Raw genomic sequence first — 22,915 nt, 5'->3', positions numbered from 1 at the left:
GGGTTCTTTTCCCACACCAGGTACTTAAATTCATATTCCAGTTTGTGACTCTCCTTTCTTAGGGTTGCCACTATTTCCTGTCAGTAAGTGTGCCATTTTTGTTTGTTTTAGCCTTTTTCCCATCATCGATCAATTCTACCCCAAGTCTGCATAGATTGCCACAGTTGCTCTGTCTTCATGCTTCTAACCTTGATAGACTAAACTTTACCATTCAGTGTCTTCCTCCATGAAGTAGTAGGCTTTGACCCAGGTGACCTGCTGTTTATAGCACTTTAGAACTGACTAATTGATGTTCCATTTACCCACATCCGTTTGCAGGTATAGGATTTGGAGTAATACCTGAGGTATCCAGATGCAGGTATTTATCTCATCATCTCTTGTAGTAGTGATACAGGTATTAAACAATATCTGATTTTCATCATTAATTAAGACTAGCTATAAAGAAAGGTTTCAGACTTCTACTAGGTAGTTTTCTAGAAATTATTAGGCTGTAAAACAGTGTCGTCCTTTAGCTTATCTTACTATCCAGTGGCAGAATCCTTTCTTAATCCAATGTTGCCATTAACCCAAATCTAGAACCAGTTCCTGTACTTGATTTCTGACATTTGACATTCACTTTTAAAATCACTAACATTTTGTGACAGTAAAGAATCGCAGCTTATTGAAATTGGGAAATAATATTGTTTATTTGTACAGACAGATGAAAGGAAATGATTTGTGTGGTATGTAAAATATGTACCCTTTGATGTTTTCTTATTTTGTGAAATGAAGGTCTTCTGGGGTCAAGAACATTTGAACTGTCTGACACTCCTTTATGAACTTCTGAAAGGATATCTGAAGGCAGAAGGGTGGAATGAAGTGCAAACTTCAGATCGAACACATGTACATTCTTCCAGCCTGGGAATATTCCAAGCCTCCAAAGCTGAGCATACATCAGATGATCTGAGAACAGGTCTATTTCAGTACATACAGAATGCTGGTAGGTGACTAGTGTGCAGGTATATCTTGGCTGTTAGTTTGTTTTTTTTTTTTTTTTGTAGCAAATAACAGAATGCAAATATCTGAATGCCAGATTATTTTGGTACATGTGTCTACCTGCTGTCCTAGTAAAACATTACTGCTACTCAGTAAGATCCAAGAGTATCATATATGAGTCGCTGATATGGTTTTTAATGTGCTGGTAACTGTAAATATTATGCACTGCAGAATACTGGACCAAGTATGTGGCATCCTTGAAGGTTTTAACATAAGTTTGTAACATTTCAGTTTCACTATGGTAATGGCCTTAGAATTTTTTGTTTTCATTTTATGTTCAATGTCAGTGTTTCGCTATTTCTGTCACCAGTGAATGTTGTTCCTTGTAGAGGTCACTCCATGCCATTACTAAACAGACACAGACATCTGTATCTTAGTTTGAGGATGAATATTGTAGTAGTTGGAAAACAATTAATGTGCCATTATTTAATATTAGTGTGAAGTTTCTCAGGTAATACGTGCTTGTCCCATGTTTGACCTTTTAATTCTTATTAATTCAGGCAGCTGACATCAGTCTCATGCATGCTATTAAATAAATTGATATCAGATCATGATGTTTCATTTCTTGCTGCCTGACAATTTTTGTAATATTTTCTATTTAGCTGTCTTCATCTAGACAAAAACTCGTTCTTATAGGTAGTGCTTTTTTAAGACTCTTCATAAAAAAATAAAATAAAAATAATTTAAAAAATTAACTTTACTCTTCTGTGGAACATTGATGCTGTCCTCACAGGAAATGACTTGCAATTGTCATTGCATCAGGCAGGTTCCTCTAAGGGATTTTCTTATTAAATTTGTCATTTCTTTCTTTGTTTAGCATATTTTGGAGAATTGTGAAGTCTGTTAAGGGTATTCATTCACGACATGAGTCCTAGATTCAAGAGACTTTATGCAGTGGAGACCTACTTGCTAAAAGGGAAAAATAAGGCTGTTAAAACTTAAGTTTTACGATGGACAGGAGCACTGTGCCACTGTAAGAGAATGGAAGGGAAATTTTTAGTCCCTAAACAGTGTAGTACTCTGAGGCCTTAAAGAATAAGGTTCCCCTGTAAAAAAAAAGATGAAACTAGAGAAACAAAAACAAATCTTTTTCTGCCAAATGCTCTATAATTCCTGTAGAGACTAATAATTAGATGCTGGCATCATCACTGAATGTTTGCTAGGCCCAACTGCCAGGAGTGAACTCTGACTGGAGCAACACAAACATGTGAAAACCTCCCCCTTGACCAGTCAAATCTCTGCCATTGTGATACAGATTGTAAGAAAAAGCAGAATGCTTCACATAGGCAAGAATACAAAGCACCTGACTGGCTCCACAGTACAGAGGGATAGAAAACAATGACTGCAACATAGGCAACAGTGGTTCAGTTATTGGAAGAGCCTGGCATGGAGGAGGAGTGAAGGGGCATGACCTCCCCACCTCTTCCAGGGGTTATAAAAGGGTTGCATGCGTGGGGTAGTGCAATCTGTGTGGCAGAGACCAGGGAAACCAGCACTCATGCTTGGAGGAGAGGTGTGGGGCTCCTTAGAGGGGATGTTCCCTTGTGGAAGTAAGGGGACATCCTCTGCAGCCACTCACTCCATTGCATATCTCTTTTTAGTGCATCACTGGGTCCATGCTGACAGAGCCAGCGAAAAAATAAGGAAACCCTCAAACCACTTGCAATGGCTGTTTGAATGATGGTGCCTCCTGATCAACTCTTTCTCAGTGATGGGAAGTAAACTGGCCAGTTGACTTGGAGGGGGCAAATGACTGACAGAAAGTGAGAGTATGGTGCACAAAAAAGGGAGAGAGAATACAAAGGACCCATGGACTACTTATAACCTATTTTCTTCAACAAAGAGATGGCCTTTCATTCTGTTGCTAACAGACAGTCAGGGCAGAGCACACAAAAAAAGAGAGAGAATGCAAAGGACCCATGGGTTGTGAGGGGAGGCAAATTGCAGGTCTCTTTTTGATTTGCTTTTGCAGAAGCAGTTCAATGATAACTTCATTTTTTTATTATCTTCAGAGTTTTCATCAGGGAACATTTCTTTATTATAAACCATAAACAGAATGATGGAATGCTGTATGAGGGGCTGTCTTCTCTAAAAATGAAATATGTTGAATGTATTATAGGCAAATCACATTGGTTTGGATTCCTCATCTTCTACCTCAGTTCAGAGACATACTGAAAAAGATTCCATTAATCATCATATTCTACTGTCTCCATTTAAGGAACAAACATTTCCTGAACAGGTTTGAACTCTCTTAAGTACCATGAAGTAGAGTTTGGAAGAATATAATGTCAGAGATGAGTGATTGATCACTCAAACTTTGGGTGAGGAGTAGGAGGTCATATTGCCTAATATATGTATACGTGAGCTGATGTGGCATTCAGAGCTGCATCATGTGGTGTACTTTGCAAAAGTGGCTAGTTAAAATTGCAGAACTTTCCTGAGGACATCACAGTGTTGGCTGCCTCTCTGAAGCCTGACACTATGTTTGGTGAAGCCACACGAAGTCTTGTTATGGATCTGAAAAAAAAAGCTAGGACTGGGATTAAAATAATGGCTCCAACCCCCTACCTTGAACTTTAAACATGGAGTAAAATATTTTTTCTACCCTGCTACCCTCCATCCATGATATCAACATTGTTCATTTAGAAGTAAAGTGAATCATTGGAGATGACTAGTAGCAGACAAATGGATTTAAGAGCTAGTCACTCAAGTTTTATTACACTTTCCCTTCTATCTACTACTGTAGCTGATTATATTTCTTAACTGCTTACTTCTACCTAATCCTCATTTTTCTCTCATCATCCCACTACTAATTTCAACCCAAATGTCAGTCTTTGTAATTTTGTCTTCTACAACCTTATACAAATGCACAGGTAATATCTTGATATGATGTTGTCCTTCTCATTCTTTCTCACTGATGGGTTATGGATATGATCTTCGTATCTGACTCAGCTACATTTTCCAGACTTCCGATCCTAATCTCGAGCTCTTCCCTCTTCCCACAATGGAAAACACTACCTCCAACTCCTCATGTCTCTTTTGCCGCTACACTGACAAGACAGAAGATTCAGTAGTATCGGGATGTAAGGATTTTAGTTTTCTTATAACGTTTTTTTTTCTTATATTTCCTTTTCTTATAAACCCTTTCTCCCTCTTGGTTTTCGTTGTATTAGTGTTGGTTAAAATTTTCTTCTTTTGCTGTTTACTTGCTGTCTTCCTTTCTGAGTTGCGTTTAGGCTTTCCCGCCATTTGCCTTATTCGCTGGGTTTGGACTTCGTTTCTTCAGCTGATGCTGTTTGTCTCAAATCATTTTAAGCTGCCAGTCGGTTGTTAAAGAGCCTTTGTTTTACTTTGGATTGGTAGATGTAAATAGATTCCATTGTGTAGTTCTTCTCCCCTTTATGCATCTGGCAGCTAACAGTTGTGCTAAGTTTGGCCATATCCTCCTCAAGCTTTCTTCCCTCTTCCTCCCCTTCTCCAGGGCTCTGTTGATGTGATATAGAAAATTTTCTCTTTGTGCTTTGCTTGTAGGAGTTCCTCTCGCTGTGAACGCCATGTCTTCTTTTCCCTATATAGTTTTTCACAGAATGTCTAGCGCTTTGCTTCCTTTTTTTTTTTTTTTTTTGACAACTCAGTGTAGTTTAAAGTCATAAAATTGACAGACTTGAATTTTAAACTTTATACTTTCAGAAATGTTATTTTGTTCTTGACGGCTGCTGCAGAGCAAGGTCTTGAGCTTCATTTCTGAGATACAGAGTTGGATTCCCTCAGCTCTCATTGCCTCCTTTGTGACCTTGAGCAAGGTACTGTGTGTTTTAGTGGGTCACCTGCTAAATAAATAAGTCACATTTTACAAAAAAGGAAAAAATGTGAATATTTTCTTTGTTAGTTTTTCTATTTCAGTGATTCTGTTGTTGTGCTGTTCCCTTACTCTGGTGGTGTTTCATTGTGATGTCCTTCAAGGATGCATCTGCAGTCATCACATATGGGTTGTCCTGCCTCAGGCAGGCCTTCGGTCGGCCGGATTCCAAAGTCTGGGTCCGGCGTCGGCTGATGTCACCCTTTCCCCGACATCAGAGCGCCTGGGGTATAAAAGAGTCAGCCGACGCCATCTTCCTCAGTCTTTCTTGCCACGTGGTGCCCGAAGCAGAAGCAGTTTGCAAGTGCCGGTCGGCCAGCTCCTGTAATTCAGCTACCGAAGACTTCAAAAAGCTAAGTACCCCATTGGGGACTCTTTCTTGCCTCAGTCGATGTCAGATAAAGTTAATAATTGTTTAACTTGTGGGAAACAAATACCTCATAAGGATTTCCACTCTTACTGCCTCCCCTGCCTCCTGCCAAACCCGATAGGTACTACAGGGTCCCGGACTCACATCTTTACCTTTACAAGGCCCACTCTGCTGATCCAGAAACTATTTCCCAGGGCCCTAAAGGGGTTGCAGCTGCCACTGCTAAAAATCCTCTCCCCTCTGAAAGGGAGTCCAGAGCTTTAGAGAGATGGGGTAAAAAAGTGTATACTTCTGCTACTCTTTCTATGAGGACATTAAATTGTCAATTTCATATGATACAGTACCAAGAGTATTTGTTAGATGAATTGCATAAAAAACTGTCTTCACCTGAACCCCTAGATTGCAAATCACTTCAGGATCTGGTACATAACTCCCAACAGGTTAGCAACCATTTCTTGCAATGTGGTTATGATGCATTGGAAGCTTCATGTAGGTCAGCTATGACTGGCGCAGTCATACGTAGGCATGCTTGGCTGAAGGAACAATCTCTGCCAGACCATGTCAAAGCAAAGCTTCTGGATGCTCCACTGGAAAAGCAAAAGTTATTTGGCTCCACGGCTCAGGAGGTCCTAAAGAAAGTTGAAGAAAAGGCAAAATCTGTACAAACTGTCAAAGATTTTCTCCAAGTCCAACCACCAAGATTCAGCAGGAATTGGCCTTCCAAAAATTGGTCCTTTCCAGACACAGAGAGGTTTCAGAGAGGCAAGAACAGGCGTGCCAGAGGTAGAGGGCAAGCTAGAGGCTCCTACAGAGGGCGTCAATGGCAGCCTCCCAACCAGAGAGGTAATGCAGGACCTACAACTGCTGCACAAGGACATGCTCAATGACTTTACTTTGACACCGCCAACCAGGGCTCAATTGGAAGCACCCTTGGGGAAAGCTTTCTTTATTCTCAGAAAATTGGCACAGTATTACAAGGGACAAATGGACACTACAAATAATAGACAAAGGATACAGGTTCCATTTTCACACATTACCAAAAGAAAAGGCATGCCAGACCTGCCACCAAATCAAAGGGCAGAGGCTTTGAAACAAATCTCCAGCTTAATGCAAATGAAAGCTATAGAAAAGGTTCCTCTCTCAGAACAAGGCCAAGGATTTTATTCCAGACTTTTCCTTGTGCCAAGAAAAGAAAAACAATGGAGGCCTATTCTCGACTTGTCCGCACTGAATACTTATCTCATTGTACCAAAGTTCAAAATGCTGACTCTACAGCAGCTCCTTCCCATGCTGGGCAAGGGGTCTTGGCTGGTAACTCTAGACCTCAAGGAGGCATACCTGCATGTCCCTATCAGACAAAGTTGCAGAAGACACCTCAGATTTCTTGCAGGTTCAGAGCATTATCAATTCTCAGCATTGCCCTTTGGCTTATCTACTGCACCCAGAGTATTCACGAAATGCCTGGCATCAGTAATTGCACACTGCAGACTTCAGGGGATTCAAATATACCCATATCTTGACTGCCTTATACAAGCGGACAGCCAACAAACTTTGGTAAAACATTTGGATTACGCCATTCACCTACTTCAGGCCCTGGGATATACAGTCAACATTCACAAATCAAGACTTGTTCCATCCGAAAGAATAACCTTTCTGGGTGCGAATCTAGATACAACCACCCAAATGGCTTTCCTCACAGAAGAAAAACAAAGTCAACTACCAGATTACTTCAAAAGTCTGACAAGAAAAACTCAGCTGACTGCAAGGAAAATCCTGCAGGCCCTGGGTTACATGGCTTCTTGCATCCTTCTGATTCCACAAGCAAGGCTGCATATGAGGAAACTACAATGGTACCTAAGGAGTTTATGGTCTCAGCACAGTCACAGCTTGGAAACTTTGATACCACTCATCCCATGCCTTCAAAGGAATTTTGTGGTGGGCTCAAGCAAGCCAGTCAAACAGGGTCTGCCCTTCAGCAAACCATTAGCCAGCCAAACCATTACAACGGACGCTTCAGACCACGGATGGGGAGCACATGGAGGGCAGATGCATTCAAGGTCTATGGTCACAAAAAGAGCTACACATGCACATAAACCACAAGGAACTTCTGGCAGTGATACATGCAGTGAAGCCTTCAAACCTTTTCTGCATCAAGGCCACCTACTAATAAGGACAGACAACACCACAGTTATGTGGTACATAAACAAGCAAGGAGGCACCCATTCATATCCTTTTTGCAGACTGGCAATGAATCTATGGGAACTTTCCTTGAAACTCAACATAGAGCTGCAATCTCAATTTGTGCCAGGGAAAGACAATATACTGGCGGACAGCTTAAGCAGAAATATCATGGATGCACACGAATGGATGCTGCACTCAGACATCTTTCTACAGATAACACAATCATGGGGCAGGCCGGACATAGATCTTTTTGCCTCCCCCCACAATCATCAGCTGAAGAAATTCTGCTCAAGGACATACCACCCACAAGCATGGAAAGTGGACGCCTCTCTTTCAGCTGGAGAACTCTAACAGTGTATGCATTTCCACCTCTCCCATTAATGACCAAGGTCTTACTGAAGATCAGGACAGAGCAGCCAAAAGTGATTCTGATAGCTCCGGACTGGCCAAGACAGCACTGGTACCCACTGTTAAAGAGCATGTCACGCACGAAACCATGGCCTCTTCCTCAATGGCCACTGCTCCTGACACAGCACAATTACAAAACTCTGCATTCCAACCTGAAAACCTTGCAACTAACAGCCTGGAAAATACCTTGATTCCTCCTCAGGACAGGCTATCCCAGAGAGTGAAGGATATTATCATGGAAGCTCGCCGGCCTTCCACAAGAAAGGCATATTCAGCAAAATGGAAAAGCTTTCTCATTTGGAACACCACAAAGGGCCTAGATGTGACAGTGATGAACATGGCACGTATCCTGGAATACTTGGCAGAAATGTTCCACAATGGTCTGTCGTACTCTTCCATTAAAATTCATGCTTCAGCAATTTCAGCAGAGTACAATACTGATCCACCTGTCTTCTCACATCCTCTCCTAAGGCAGTTTCTAAGAGGGATCAAAAACATCAAGCCTCCAAGGACACCACCACTGCCTACTTGGGACCTTAACTTCGTGTTGGAAAAACTAACACTGCCTCCCTTTGAACCAGCAGCATCTGCAGAGCTACAGTTCTTGTCTTGGAAGACTGCCTTCCTTCTGGCCATAACCTCAGCAAGAAGAGTATCTGAGTTACAGGCCCTCATGCCCTCATGGCAGTACAGCCACTTACTATTTTTCATCAGGACAGAGTCTCAATGAAAACCAATCCTACATTTATGCCAAAGGTGGTATCCAGGGTCTCACTAAACCAAGGTATTCATTTGCCTACCTTCTTTCCGAATCCACAAAGCAAAGGGGAGAAACTTCTGCACACCCTGGACATACACAGACAGTTGCGCTACTACTTGGACAGAACTAAAAGTTACAGAAAAACTGACCAGCTGTTGGTAGCATATGCTGCTAGTGCACAAGGAAAAGTAATTTCCAAACAGACAATCTCAAAATGGATAGGGAATTGCATTTGTTTTTGTTACTCCTTTCATGGAAAAACTGTGCCAGCTAACATTAGACCTCATTCCACGAGAGCCACAGCCACCTCCACAGCCTTCTTAAGAGGGGTGGCTACCAAGGACATTTTAGAAGCTGCTACATGGAGCTCTGTGCATACATTCTCCAAGCATTACAATTTACCTTTATATTCCAGATCCAGAGCAGGCTTTGCTACGGCAGTCCTGCAGGGCATTTTAGCTACACCATCCTATACATAGATCCTCCACCCCCAGATTGGCTATAGTATTCTACCCATATGTGATGACTGCAGATGCATCCTTGAAGGACATAGTACAGTTTTGTACCTACCATAAATGTAGATGTCCGATAGGTATGCATCTGCAGTCAGGTTTTCCCTCCCTCCTTCCCCTCTGTGGTATTTCTTGGGTAATACTCCCTCTTATAGCTAGCTGGGGTTATCTATTATGGTGTATTTGTTTTTTATTACTGTGCATGTTTGGAATATTTTGCATTTCTCCAAATTTAGCCTTCCTTAGAGGGCACCTGGCATCTGGGGCAAGAAAAGCTGAGGAAGATGGCGTCGGCTGACTCTTTTATACCCCAGGCGATCTGACGTCGGGGAAAGGGCGGCATCAGCCGACGCCGGACCCAGACTTTGGAATCCGGCAGACCGAAGGGCTTGCTGAGGCAGGACAACCCATATGTGATGACTGCAGATGCATACCTATCGAACATCTACATTTATGGTAGGTACAAAACTGTACTTTCTGTGAAGACTCAAGCCTTCCCTCCATTCTCTATGCCTGCTTTGTACCTTTAACTTGCAATCTGTTTCTCCTTGCATTTGTCTTTTCTGGCAAAATTTTGAGGTAAACCATTCAGACTGAAGTTGAAAATAGTGACAGTCATCTGGTTCAAACATCTTACACTCTGGAAAATTCATGCTAATGTGCAACTTGCTTTTTTACTAACTTTTTGTTTTTAGGAGAGGTATCCCTTTGGGAGCTACTGTGTTTCCTTCGCTTGTGGCTTTGTTCAGATTTTATTACTGAAAAGGTGGAGTGCCAGATATCGTTTAAGGGTTCACACCCTCTTCTAAGAGAGTAAAGTAACAGAACCAAGCTACAGGGCCTTGGATCAGAAGGCCTTTGGAACTCCTCCAGATCCCAAGTTTTCCTCACATCTGTCAGGTGTGGTCCATTACACTCTCCAGCTTACTTGAAGTTCAATAGGATCCAAGGTTTCTCAGATGTGATCAGCTACTGTTTCCACTTCAAACTTCTCCTTGGATCCTGGGTTGGGGTCCAAGAGCCTCTCTCAGATCCCAGGCTTGCGATCTGACAGATAACAATTCTGCTTGCAGGGGGACCCCTTTTTCAGATCTAAGAGCTCCGTGGATCCGATGGCCCCACAGTTAGTTGTTCTTTTTTTTTCTGTACACCTGGTAAGTGGTGGGGAGCTATTTCTCATATGGCCCCTGTTGCAGACTTTTCCTTCAGATCCTGTACCTAGGATCTGACACATGTTATAAGGCACCTTCTGGATATGGATTCCCTTTGACCCTGAGCTGTTGAGACAGGACATTCCAAAAAAAAAAAAAAACAAAAGAAAAGAAAGAGAGAAAAGAAGAGTTGAGTAAGACCCTCGGATCTTGGCTTCTCTTTGGACCTGATCCTTTTCTTTACCTAATCATCTCTCCCTCAGACCCTAAGCCTAACATCCGACAGATAAGACTCGGACACTTCTCGAATCCCAACCCCCGCCAGATTCAAGCTGTTGGGCTACTGCAGTTTTCTAACAAGACTTCTTTGGGTTCTAATGGCTTTGGACCTACAGCTGCTAATGGGGTATTCTCTTCTCAAATTTGAAGTTCTCCGAGCCAAAAGGTAGCATGTTACCCAGACCAAGCAGGCTGTTCTCAAATCCAATGTCTTCTGGTTTGAAGCTGTCATCTGAGCTTGTCTTCTTTGGATATGAGAATTCTTCTCCTAGTAGTTTAGTTTCCTTTTTTTGTGTCCTCCAGCAATACAATAATAAAAGGAAGCAGAAATCAGTCCTGTGGAGTACTGTAACCTGCAGCAGACTGAAGAAGCCTGCATTGGCAGATTGAGTTTAGCAAATACTAATGTGGATCCTACAAGGAAAGATAATGTTTGGGCACACAGACAGTTAAACATCCTAGATGTCCTCTGGGCGGATATGTTCTTGGAGGTGGATTGACAGTGGTGTAATTTATGACTGTTGATTTGTTGTTTTAATGTACCTTGTAGAGGCTGCCATTGGTACAGAATGGGTTGATGGCTGGCTTATTATCCCTTTCTCCCATCACACAATTTTTTTTGCCTAGTTTCATTGAGCTCTGTTTTCTTTTTCTTATATGTATGGCATGGAGTTCTGGGCACCCACTCTGTCAAAGCTCCATGGAGATGTTCCCTGAGACTGGTTTCTTCCTGTAGCCCAGTGTTCAGTTAGTCTCAGAGATTTGCATCTGGTCCTGTTCCGCAAACCCCTGCAAGGTTCCACTGTGAAGTCCAAAATTCTTGCTGTCATGTCCCCTTGTTTTCAGTGGGCAGGACTTGCTCCTGTCCCCATCCCAGTTGCCCTTAAAACACAACAAGCTCAATGGAGGTTACAGTGATGATGCGTTTCACTATACAAACGATATGATTAATCCCCCTCTTCTCTGCCCATCTTCCTTATTTGTCTTACATAACCCTGCACTGAGTTCTTTACTGCCTACCCACTCCTCTAGGCATAAAATGCAATAGATACAGATGGTGATGGCACAGTCCATCCTACCATTGTAGGCAAGAATGATTGGATATGCTGTATACTTTTACGGGACACATACTATTACATCAGATTAAACAGGAGCTCCAGGAGACTTCAGCACTCTCAGTTGGGATCCAGTCACTTCCATTTCAGAGCTCTGCTATTCAGACTTGTTTCAGCATCCACAATATTTTTCCATACACATGTCAGTGGTGACTGCTCACCTGCAGTTCAGAGAATTTCAGGTGTTTTCCATATCTAAACGACTGCTATCTTACTTCTCCAATCAGGTGTCAGTTGTTACAAACTGGGGATTATCTGTCTTAAGTCTCCAGATCCCTGGGTATTACTATAGATGGCAGAGTCAAATCCATTGCCAGTACTAGTGAAATACACAAGTTCTCACTTGTATACTACAAACAAGATAGCATCTTTGATTTTTCACAGCATCATTCCATTTAGAAATCAAAGGTGGTTACATGCTGTCACTTCCATTCCCCGCAAGCAAGATTTATTCTGCAAGCTTGTGCACCATCCCTTTTTAGCCCCTGTCAGCCCCTATAAAACCAATTTCCTGACATCTTTTTGCTGGTGGATCCAGTCCAAAAACCCTTTTCTAGACAGACTGTTCTTATAACCCCCCCCCCCTTCCCCATGATACAGAGGCCACATACACTCCCCATCTGGAGTAGCGTGAACAGTTCAAGTGACACTTTTTCCAAAGCATATAGTCTTCCCTGGAGACTAGGTGGCATGGCAACGTCCTAGAGATGAGAGCCGTTCCTTTTTGCCTTGCAAATTTTTCAAGACATCCTTCCTGTGATGTCCATTGCAGTGCACACTCACGACATGTCAGTATATTAGTATATCAACAAACCTGTTCCTACCCCTTGTATACAGAGACCATGATGGCATGACAGTAGCAATCCCCGTAAACCACTTTCTATCTACAGCACACATATTGTGAAAATCAAACACTCTGGCAGACAGCATCAGTAGGTCTAGTCTGATTCCTCATGAGTGGTCCCTCAGTCAGTTGTCAACCTGAATTTGAGTCATGGGGGCCAACCTTATTTTGACCTTGTTGCTTTCCCCCGTAACTACAATTATGGCCAATACCTTTTTTTTTTTCTCCAGTTCTTCCTTTGGGGATCCTCCCAAGGAACTCTTGGTTTTTGCTTTTCCCCCAGGTCTCCCTTTTTCTTTTGCTTCTACCAATCTACCATTGATCTTGGAGGGTCTACATAGCCAACAAGTGGTAGAGCTCTGTCATCCTCATTTGTATCATTGAACTCACCTGGTGTGGTCTCTCTCTCTCACGGATCTCTTCTGGACTGTCCTCCATGGATTCTGGAGCCCATTTGGGATCTCTCATATCACCCATAGGAGATCTAGCATGCTGATCTCCATGCAGTAGAACTGACCATATGGTTTTTCTATTTCCAGTAATTGTAAGACAGTGCAGGCCCTCTTGTCTTCTTTGTGGAATTAGCCAGCAGGTTCAGAGCCTCTACCTTTCAGTCTTGCCATGTTTCATTTGCATGCTTTTGGAACTTTCTTCCTGAGCCTCTGAAGAAAACTGGGTCTGTTCACCCAGCCAGCCTAAATGGGTAGCCAAATGGCAAATAACTCAATACATAAATAGATAAATAAGTAATAATCAATAAGTTTCCAATATGGGTTTCTTTATCGAACATTGGTTCTCACTCAGCTACTGTCTTTCTCCTTTCACCCATTCACTTAGGCCAAGCAGGGTCTAGTCTCACTGCCTGAATGGATTGCAGATGGTAGTCCTATTATTTATTCATTAAAAGATTTGTAATGCTTTGCTCTTCCATAACCCACTGTACTAGATCAATGCCATTTCTCCTGCTTCTCCACAAGAACTTCCTTTATTTTTGGAAAATAGAATTGATATAGTAGTTAGTCAGTACTTATCAGTTTTTTGAATTGTCAGTTATGGTTAACTCATTATGGGACCAGCAGTATAGAAAACCTGGCCAGCTACTTATTTTCTCTTCCTTCTAACTGCTTGGTTAAGCAGTCCCATATAAAATTCTGGTCAATTAGACTAATGACTGTATTTCATTCATTTGTTTACAAAGTAGCTTAGAATTGCATTATCATCTTAGAACCACTGTATCAATTCTATGACTACCTTATCATCCTTCCTACTAGACTTTTTCACTTGTTAGCTCTCTTACAGTAACTTGTGTTTTGTGACACATTACAAATTGGGCATTGTCTCCAGTAAAAGATCTTCCTTTGGTTTGACAGTGCTCTGGTATATCCTTCTTTGAGGACCTGCCAAGACTTGTGTAGCTGGGGACTCTACCCATCAGTGAGGAAGCATGAGAAGGGCAACATATTTAAGAGTTATGTACTTACCATAACTTGGTGTATGTGTTGTCCATTCTCATTCTTCCTCACCTTCCCTCCCAGCCATCCCATGGCCTTATGTTTTTTTTGAAGAATATGCGACATTACTTGAACTTTCCTTTCATTTCTGTCTCAATAATTCAATAGACTTAGGCAGCAAACTTGATCTGAGGAGTTAGAGGTAGTGTGTTACATTGTGGAAAGAGGGAGGAGCTTGAGATTAGGATTGGAATTTTAGGAAATGTGGCTGAGTCAGATCTGAGGATGAGGTCCGTAACCCATCAGTGAGGAAGAATGAGAATGGACAACACATGTACCAAGTTATGGTAAGTACATAACTCGTAATGTTCTCATCTTCCTATAGTCACCAATTGTATGACACAAGGTTAGTATTAGTCATCTGTTACACCTAATTATGTATGCAAAAATGCATATGTAACCAAGATGAAAATATGTACAGTGTGGAAAATAAATATATACCGTATATTGCTTATGTATGTGAATATTCAAGCTTTTCTTCCCGGGCTTCTGCTGAAAAACGGTATGTACCCCAGTCGGAATTTCCAGGTCAACAAAGGTAAATAAATAAATAAGGTATGCAGCAGAGTTCTAGTCTATCGTTTGTCCAGGATTCATAATGTAGTTTTGATTCCACAGTATTGCCTTCTAAGGGTCTAGGAACAAATCTAGGAGTTTGTAAGCAAAAAGCACACTACCAACCATTCACCATGTGAAAGGGTTTGTATTCCACATTTGTTTTCTGATACCCAGAACCCATGGTTCTGACAGACCCTTCCTAGATATTACGCAGAAGTACCACAGCATTGAAATGATTCTACACCAGTACCAGTTTACATTAATTCCATTTCTTAGCTTCCATATCAAGGACTTCCTTTGCAAAATACTTGACTACAAAATAAAAAACAAAAACAGTTCACTTCTCTCACCTAGACAGTTGCCTTCTGATGGAAGACTCCAGTGTAATGCAACTAAGCATTTGGACCCAGGTCTTTACTTTTGTTTACCAGAAGTTACTCCTAAAGGGAAAGGTCTCATTCACTGCCATCCAAAAGGGTACAGTCTCCGGGCACCATTCTGGAGACATCTGTGCCAAAAAGTTCTTCCCTTGGACAGGTACACAGATATCTGACCTGCGGGTCTGTATTAGAACATCGAAGTTTCAGAACTTCGAATGTTCTAATATCGAAACCTAATAAGCGAAAGCTGAAAATAATGAAGTTTCAGATAACCAAATTCTTTCCTAGGGAAAGAATTTGATTGTCCGTTCCTGTCACTTTGCTATTTTCAGCTCTGCGGTGGAAAGTTATGGATCGGGTTCAGGTAAGTGTGCGATTGTGTGGACGTGAGGGTTAGGGTGGGTTAGGTGAGTTAGGATTAGGGCGCGGGTGAGGTGTGTGTGCGATAGTGACGGACCTTAGGGTTAGGGTTTGGGTTAAGGTAAGTGGGTAGATAGTGGTGTATGTACAGTTTAGTGTAGGCTTAGATGTAAGATTTTAGGTGTATGTGTGTGGATTGCTGTTTGTTTGGTGTGTTTGTGTTGTGTGTATGTGTTTTGGAACAGCAAATTTTTAATTTTCAGTGTTATTGGTTGTCTGCTACTAGGGGTCGATATTAGAACAATCGAAGCGCTGAAACTTGTTCTAATATATAGACCCTGACCTGCTATGGCCATTTTCAGACAGCAATCACATACTGCTGCTAGAGAAAGTGTCTCAGGTCTCTGAAATGTGTGTTCTGTTATGTCGGCATCATACCATGTGAGAGTGACTCAGTGGCCCTTATGTCCACATAGGATTAGAATCACATTTTTTGATCAGGTTCTTCCTATGGCATCAACAATCCTCCAAGATTTGTATGGGGGGGGGGGGGTCCACAGAATCTCACCAAAGATTATCCAGGACACTGTTGGAATTGACCCAGAATATAACTGCATATGGCTTTCACATTTTTACACCTAGTATTTTCAGAGAGAGTGGAATCTCAAAGTGAAGATAGTTGTCAAAGGCTTTCAGTCATGTACTCTTTCTAGGCTTATTTCTAATAATGATAAAGATTACCATGGTAATGCAGTGTCTGTACAGTCAGGATAGGACACATTTTACTATTTCTTTGTATTCAATGTTGAAATATAGCAATGGGTCAGTGCTCCTGGTTATCTCAGATAAGTGTTTTTGGCACATGTTTGTATTTCACTTTCATAGGACTTTTCCAGAAAAGTAGTTGAGCCACCAAACAGACGTATATTTCCTTGAGTAGTGATAAGTTTTCCCTATGGTTTTCCATACTAAAACACTTGAAGAATGGGAAGCATTTCATTTGCATAAGTTCAGAAATTCTTGCCTGTCATTACAAGCCAATATTCTGATCCAGAAAACACTTTCCAGAGGCACAGAGTTATCAGGTTGACATCGTCATGGTAGTGCTAGCCTGGCAGAGTGCACCCATGGAAGTTTAATCTCCAAATTGTTTTTCATTTGCTTTGGAGATTCTGAATTTCACAGATTATCCTATTCAAACCAAAAGGTCTAAAGCATTACATTCCAATCAAAAATCACGAAAAAAGCAACGTTTTTCAGCTTTTCCCAGTTAGGGGTCACCACAACGGATCACCGGTCTGCATATTGATTGGCAGTAGATTTTTACGGTGCCGAGTTCCCAGCCCGACGCCCAACCTTCATAGAAAGCACATACGCACCTACCTGCATTTATTTAAAGATCATTCAGCCACAGGGAGGACATGCAGACTCCGCAGAGAAGGAACTCCAGCCGTGAATCGAACCAAAGAACCTCTTGCTGTGAGGCAACAACGCTAATGAATCTGATTAATTGGATGATCTTAACCTCGTCATAAATAATCATTTATTGCAAGAGAAGGAGAGAGAGTGAGGCCCAGGCCATCAGAGAAGCTAGTACCCCATCCACTACAATTAATATTTAAGGAATTGGAGGAAGTTTATGGCTTTGGTTCAAGTAAACATGCAAATGTCTGTTCCTGTACTATTGCTCATACTCTGGAAGACATTTGATTTTTTTTTGTGAAGCCGAAACCTGCAGTTTCAATAAGGAGTGAGCTAGACACAGTGCATATTGGTAGTTAAACATATTATTCATTACAAATCTTTTTTATCAGTAGATTAGTGTTTCTATCCAAGAGCCAGCAGCTTTCAGATCTGTTAAATGCATTGTAGAGTTGATCGTAGTTCATACTTTTCACTGAAAATTTGTCTGATGTTGCCTTTTGAGTACACAGCCTGACTGTGCTTATTTTGTTGTCCCTCTTCCAGAAACAGAGAAGGTTCCTGGTGCATATGAAGTATTTTTTTACAATGAAACGGATGATGGTCCTGGGATGATGGTATGGCGCTATCCAGAGCCTCGCGTACTAACACTTGTTCGAATAAATCCAGTTCCATTCAACACTACTGAGGACCCAGATATCAGCACAGCAGACTTGGGTGATGTTCTTGAGGTTTGTTTTCCTTCAGTACTTCTCCCTTCTTTCTAATCTGGCAGAGGCTTTCTGCTTATGTTTTACAGTGTTACATGGATCCATAGTGATATATGCCCTCACAGTAGAACAGGCTTTTTTTGAACAGCAAAGTTTAGGAAGTCATGATGCATTATTTTATTTGAAGTCACCTAAGAAATGTATTTTATCAACCTGATTAAGGCACAGTAAAGCAGAATACATTTAGAAAGATATGTTGGCCACTTCAGTGAGCTGTGCATTAGCTTTCATTTTAGAGTTTGAAACTGTCTTAGTTTCTTTCATTAACTGTAATGTGCATGAATCTGCAGGATTTGTGGTAGCTTGTATTTTGTTTTATGATGTTCTTCGTGCTTCACTGTTGCAGCCATCGCATTTGGCTTATCTGCCTGCAGGTAGCCCTCCTCCGGCCTGAATACCAGAGTCTTCGGATTTTTGCGTTGGATGCTGTTGCTTCTTCCCTGACGTCAGGTCGTCAGTGGTATAAAACATGCAGCCCGCTCCATTACGTCAGTCTTTCTTGCCGTGCGGTGCCCGAAGCAGAAGCAAGTGCCAGTCGGCCGTCTCCTGAAATTTTTGTTTTTGAGTTTCAGATCCGAAGTCTTCAAAAAAGATAAGTACCCCATTGGGGATCCTTTTTCTTGCTCCAACCGATGTTATTAAAAGTTAACAATTGTCTTACCTGTGGAAAGCAAGTACCTCATAGAGATTTTCATTCTTACTGCATCCCCTGTTTAGGCCCAGACCACGACGTCCCTCGCTGTCGGTTTTGTGCCTCGTTCAACGCCAAAACTATTCGTTGTTGGGCCTTTTTTGCAGCCAGTTACTTTTGTACTTGCTCTATGTACTCCGAAATGGCTTTGTTAAGCCATCTGACTACCGATCTTCTGAAAAAAAGTAAGGATAAAGACAGAGACAAACCGCATAGGTCCAAAACTGCCAACGATGCTTCCGTTAAGCTAGTCACCAGTCTGCCGATACTCAGTGAGGCACTTTTGCAGCCCCTGATACCCACTACTTCAGATTCACAGGTCTCTACTGAGACCCATTCGGAGTCTGGTATGCCACGAGATGCTTCTTCGATTATGGAACCTGCGGATGTCTCTACCTTGGATAGGTCCAGAGCCGCTGTGCAGGCACCGGCTTCTGAGGGTGTATTCAGGCCTACAGACATTCATATTAAACCGACGCCATCATTTCCATCCAGAAGTTCCGAATTCCTTATGCCAAAAACCCGCACTACGCCTAGAAAACTGACAACCAAACCACAGGCTCAGGCCCATATGCCTCAAAAACAAATGTTTAGAATGGCTGAAGACCTTATTACCTTAATTAAGGGAAGCCAGCCTTCCCCCTCCAAGAGACCTAGAACTGATTTTCTTTCTGATTCTTCTGATCAGGAATCTGATATTTCTGCTCCTTCTGATTACCAGGATTTGCCCTTATTTACTTATGAGGATTCTGATGCAGTGGATTCCATTCCTTCTGCTTCCCCTCCAGAAGGTTTTTCTTTCGATGAAACCTTGCATACTCTTAGGGAGCATTTCCGCTAGGAAAGCCAGGATTACTCTGAGTCCAAAAAGAGACTTAGGGAATTCTTTCTCCTGCCTCAACACAGGCCTTTAGCTATCCCTCCTGTTCTGGACATTGTAGATGATGCTTTCTTTTAATCTAGCCTTACCCCAGACACTTTGCCTCCAGCTCCCAGAAAACCTGACAGGTACTACATAGTACCTGACTCTCCACAAGTTCCTCTTCAAGAATCCTTCTGCGGATCCAGAGACCATTTCCCAAGGACCAAAAGGCATTAAGGCTACTGCTGCCAAAAATCCTACCCCTTCTGATAGAGATTCTACAACCTTAGACAGATGGTGTAAGAAGGTATGCACTTCTGTTAGTGTGGCCATTAGGGCTTTAAATTGCCAGTTTCATATTTTAAAGTATCAGCAGCATATTATGGGACTACTTAAACAGAAAATGATGTTGATTCCTGACTGTGCTGAACACAAAGAATTGCAAGATTTAATGCATTCTGCAGAACAAGTTGGTAAACATACTTTGCAATGTGGTTTTGACACTTTAGAAGCATCTTGCAGGGCTGCTGTCACTGGGTCTGTACTTAGAAGGCATGCTTGGCTTAAGGAACAAAACTTGCCAGATCATGTTAAAGCTAAATTACTGGATGCTCCTTTAAACCAAGATCGACTTTTTGGCAACAAAGCAGAAGTCATCCTCAAAAGGATGGAGGAAAAAGCTAAATCTATGCAAACTGTTAAAGATTTCGTACAAGTTCAGCCTCCCAGATTCAGTAGACATTGGCCTTCAAAGAACTGGTCCTTTCCAGTCCCTTCCAGGTCTTCTCAGTCCAAACCCAGGAATAGCAGACCACCTAGGCTACAGTCTCAGGCTACGCACAGATCTAAGCAATCTAAGCAGTGGGGGGCTCCCACTTCCAAAGCGGGGAGTAATAACCACTCCCCTACGGAAAAATGGCGCAATGACTTAGCCTTAACCCTTACAAGCTCTGCTTAACTACCTGCTCGCTCTGCTTGCAAAAAACTGGGAACTCATTACCCAGGACAAATGGGTTTTGAACATAGTTTCCCAAGGATAACAGATTCCACTTCCACACACTATCAACCCCAAATGGTTGTCCAGACCTACCCCCAAATCAATGGGCAGAGGCCCAACAGCAGGTTCTCTCTCTTCTCAGTATCAGGGCTATTCAACCTGTCCCAGCAGAACAAAGGGGATAAGGTTTTTATTCAAGACTTTTTCTGGTACCCAGAAAAGACAACTCCTGGCATCCTATCCTGGACCTCTCTATTCTCAACACCTTTCTGGTGGTTCCAAAATTCAAAATGCTAACTCTTCAACAGCTTCTTCCTATGCTAGCCAAGGATGCCTGGCTGGCAACCCTAGACTTAAAGGAAGCTTACCTGCACATCCCAATAAGAGGACCCTGCAGACAATACCTACTTTTTAGGGCGGGCTCCATGCACTTTCAGTTCTCTGCACTTTCCTTTGGCTTATCTACTGTGCCCAGGGTGTTCACAAAGTGTCTAGCTCCAGCCATTGCATTTTGCAGGCAGAGAAATATTCAAATTTACCCATACTTGGACGATTGTCTGATTCAGGCGGAAACCCAGGACTTGCTATTACAACACCTGGCATTCGTAAAGAAACTTCTAACCTCACTGGGGTACACCATCAATGAAAAGAAATCTCACCTAGTACCCTGCCAACAGATTGTATTCCTGGGAGAGCAAGCTTGAACACAACTTCCCAGATGGCATTCCTCACTCTGGAGACACAAGTTTATTTGATAACCTACTTCAAACTATTGGCCACAAAACCCCAGCTATCTGCAAGGAAAATACTGCAAGCTCTGGGATTCATGGCCTCTTGCATTCTCCTAATTTCATATGCAAGACTGCATACGAGGAAACTCCAATGGTATCTAAAATGTCTATGGTGTCAACATTCTCGGGACTTGGAAACAATGGTTTCTATCATTCCTTGTATGAAGACAGAGTTCCTTTGGTGGGCAGAGGCCTGCTACCACAACAAGGGACTCCCTTTCACTCAACCCCCTCCCGCCCAAACCCTAACAGCAGATGCATCAGACTATGCATGGGGGCTCACATGGCAGGGCAGTGCATTCAGGGCAAATGGAACCTGAGACAGATGCACCTGCATATCAATCAAAAAGAAATGTTAGCTGTACAGAATGCTCTGACAGCCTTTAAAGACCATATTCTTCCAGGACAACTATTGGTAAAGACAGACAACACCACAGTTATGTGGTACATAATCAAGCAATGGGGAACCCACTCATACCCTCTTTGCAGACTAGCCATGACTCTGTGGAATACAGCCTTGAGCTACCAAGTACACCTACAAGCACAGTTCCTGCCAAGCAAGCTAAATTCACTGGCAGACTTAATATCATGGACCCACACAAATGGAAACTAGAACCCAAAATATTCAACCTCTTGAGGAACAAATGGGTGACTCCAGAGGTAGACCTGTTTGCCTTCCCACAGAACTACCAATTGAACAAATTCTGCACAAGAAATTCCACAGTCAAGCTTGGAATGTGGATGCCCTGTCCTTTACCTGGGAAAGCCTCTCAGTTTTTGCCTTTCCCCCTCTGCCTCTCCTCTCGAAGGTTCTACTAAAGATCAAACAGGACAAGCCAAGGACAATACTGATTGCACCAGACTGGCCACGCCAGCACTGGTACCCCCTCTTGCACAGTATGACACTGCTGGAACCATGGCACCTGCCTCAGACCCCTTCCCTGCTGTCCCAGCAGGCGGGCCGGATTCTGCACCCTCAGCTTCACACCCTGAACCTTGCAGCCTGGCTAATTCCTTGAGCTCTCCTCTAGTATCCCTCAGTAAGCAGGTGCTGGATGTCATTCTGGAGGCAAGGAGGCCTAGTACTAGAAAACCCTATGCTGAAAAGTGGAGAAGATACTGTTCCTGGAGCCAGGCTCAGGGGATGGGCACAATGGTGCCCAGCTTACCTCATACTCTAGAGTACTTAATAGAAATGCTGTGAAAAGGCCTATCCTTCTCGTCAATTAAAATTCATGCCTCTGCCATGTCATCACATTATAATATTGAGCCACCCCTCTTCTCTCACCTCTTGCTAAAACAATTCCTTAGAGGGGCCAAAAATTTAAGACCCCACCCCCCAGGAGAACTCCCACTCCAGCCTGGGACCTTAACTTTGTATTGGAAAAACTCACTCTTCCCCACTTTGAGCCAGCTGCAACAGCAGAGTTGAAATTCCTTTTTTGGAAAACAACCCTCCTTCTAGCCATCACTTCAGCAAGAAGAGTGTCTGAATTAAAGGCCCTCATGGTAGCGGAATCCTTCATTATCTTCCATGCAGATAGGTTTTCCCTCAGGACTAATCCTTCCTTTATGCCCAAGGTGGTGTCTAGTGTGGCCCTAAATCAGTCCATTCATTTGCCTACTTTTTTCCCCTAATCCACAGAACAAAGGAGAACGAATACTGCACTCTCTAGATGTGCACAGACAACTTAGATTCTGTTTGGACAGGACTAATCCTCTCAGAAAATCTGAACAGCTGCTGGTTGGCTTTGCTGCAGGGGCATAAGGGAAGGCCATTTCAAAGCAAGCCATTTCCAAATGGATAGTCCATTGCATTAATTTCTGCTACAAGCACCATGGAAAACCTACCCCACAGGGGATAAGATCACATTCCACCAGGGCTGCATCTACCTCTGCAGCATTTCTCAGAGGAGTCCCTACCAGAGACATCCTATAAGCTGCTACCTGGAGCTCTGTACATACCTTCACCAAGCATTGCCACATGCCTATCTTTTCTAAATCCAGAGCTGGATTTGCCACTGCAGTCTTGCAGGGCAAAATTGCTGGCCCTCATGCT

General features: G+C 42.6%; 1 protein-coding gene across 1 annotated transcript in view; it reads left to right on the top strand.

The window, feature by feature from the left end:
• VPS13B (vacuolar protein sorting 13 homolog B) overlaps positions 1 to 22,915 on the top strand; it is a 5,424,989-nt gene that overhangs the window by 4,427,655 nt on the left and 974,419 nt on the right. The window contains exons 38-39 of the mRNA XM_044065647.1: positions 772 to 979; positions 17,292 to 17,476. Coding sequence (XP_043921582.1) covers positions 772 to 979; positions 17,292 to 17,476 — 393 coding nt within the window. The remainder of the gene's footprint in view (positions 1 to 771; positions 980 to 17,291; positions 17,477 to 22,915) is intronic.

The sequence above is a fragment of the Protopterus annectens genome, chromosome 3.part0 (assembly GCF_019279795.1).
Source record: "Protopterus annectens isolate FY-2018-M chromosome 3.part0, PAN1.0, whole genome shotgun sequence".
Lineage (NCBI taxonomy): Eukaryota > Metazoa > Chordata > Ceratodontiformes > Protopteridae > Protopterus > Protopterus annectens.
The sequence above is the reverse complement of the archived record's forward strand: the minus strand, read 5'-3'. Positions and strand labels throughout refer to the sequence as shown.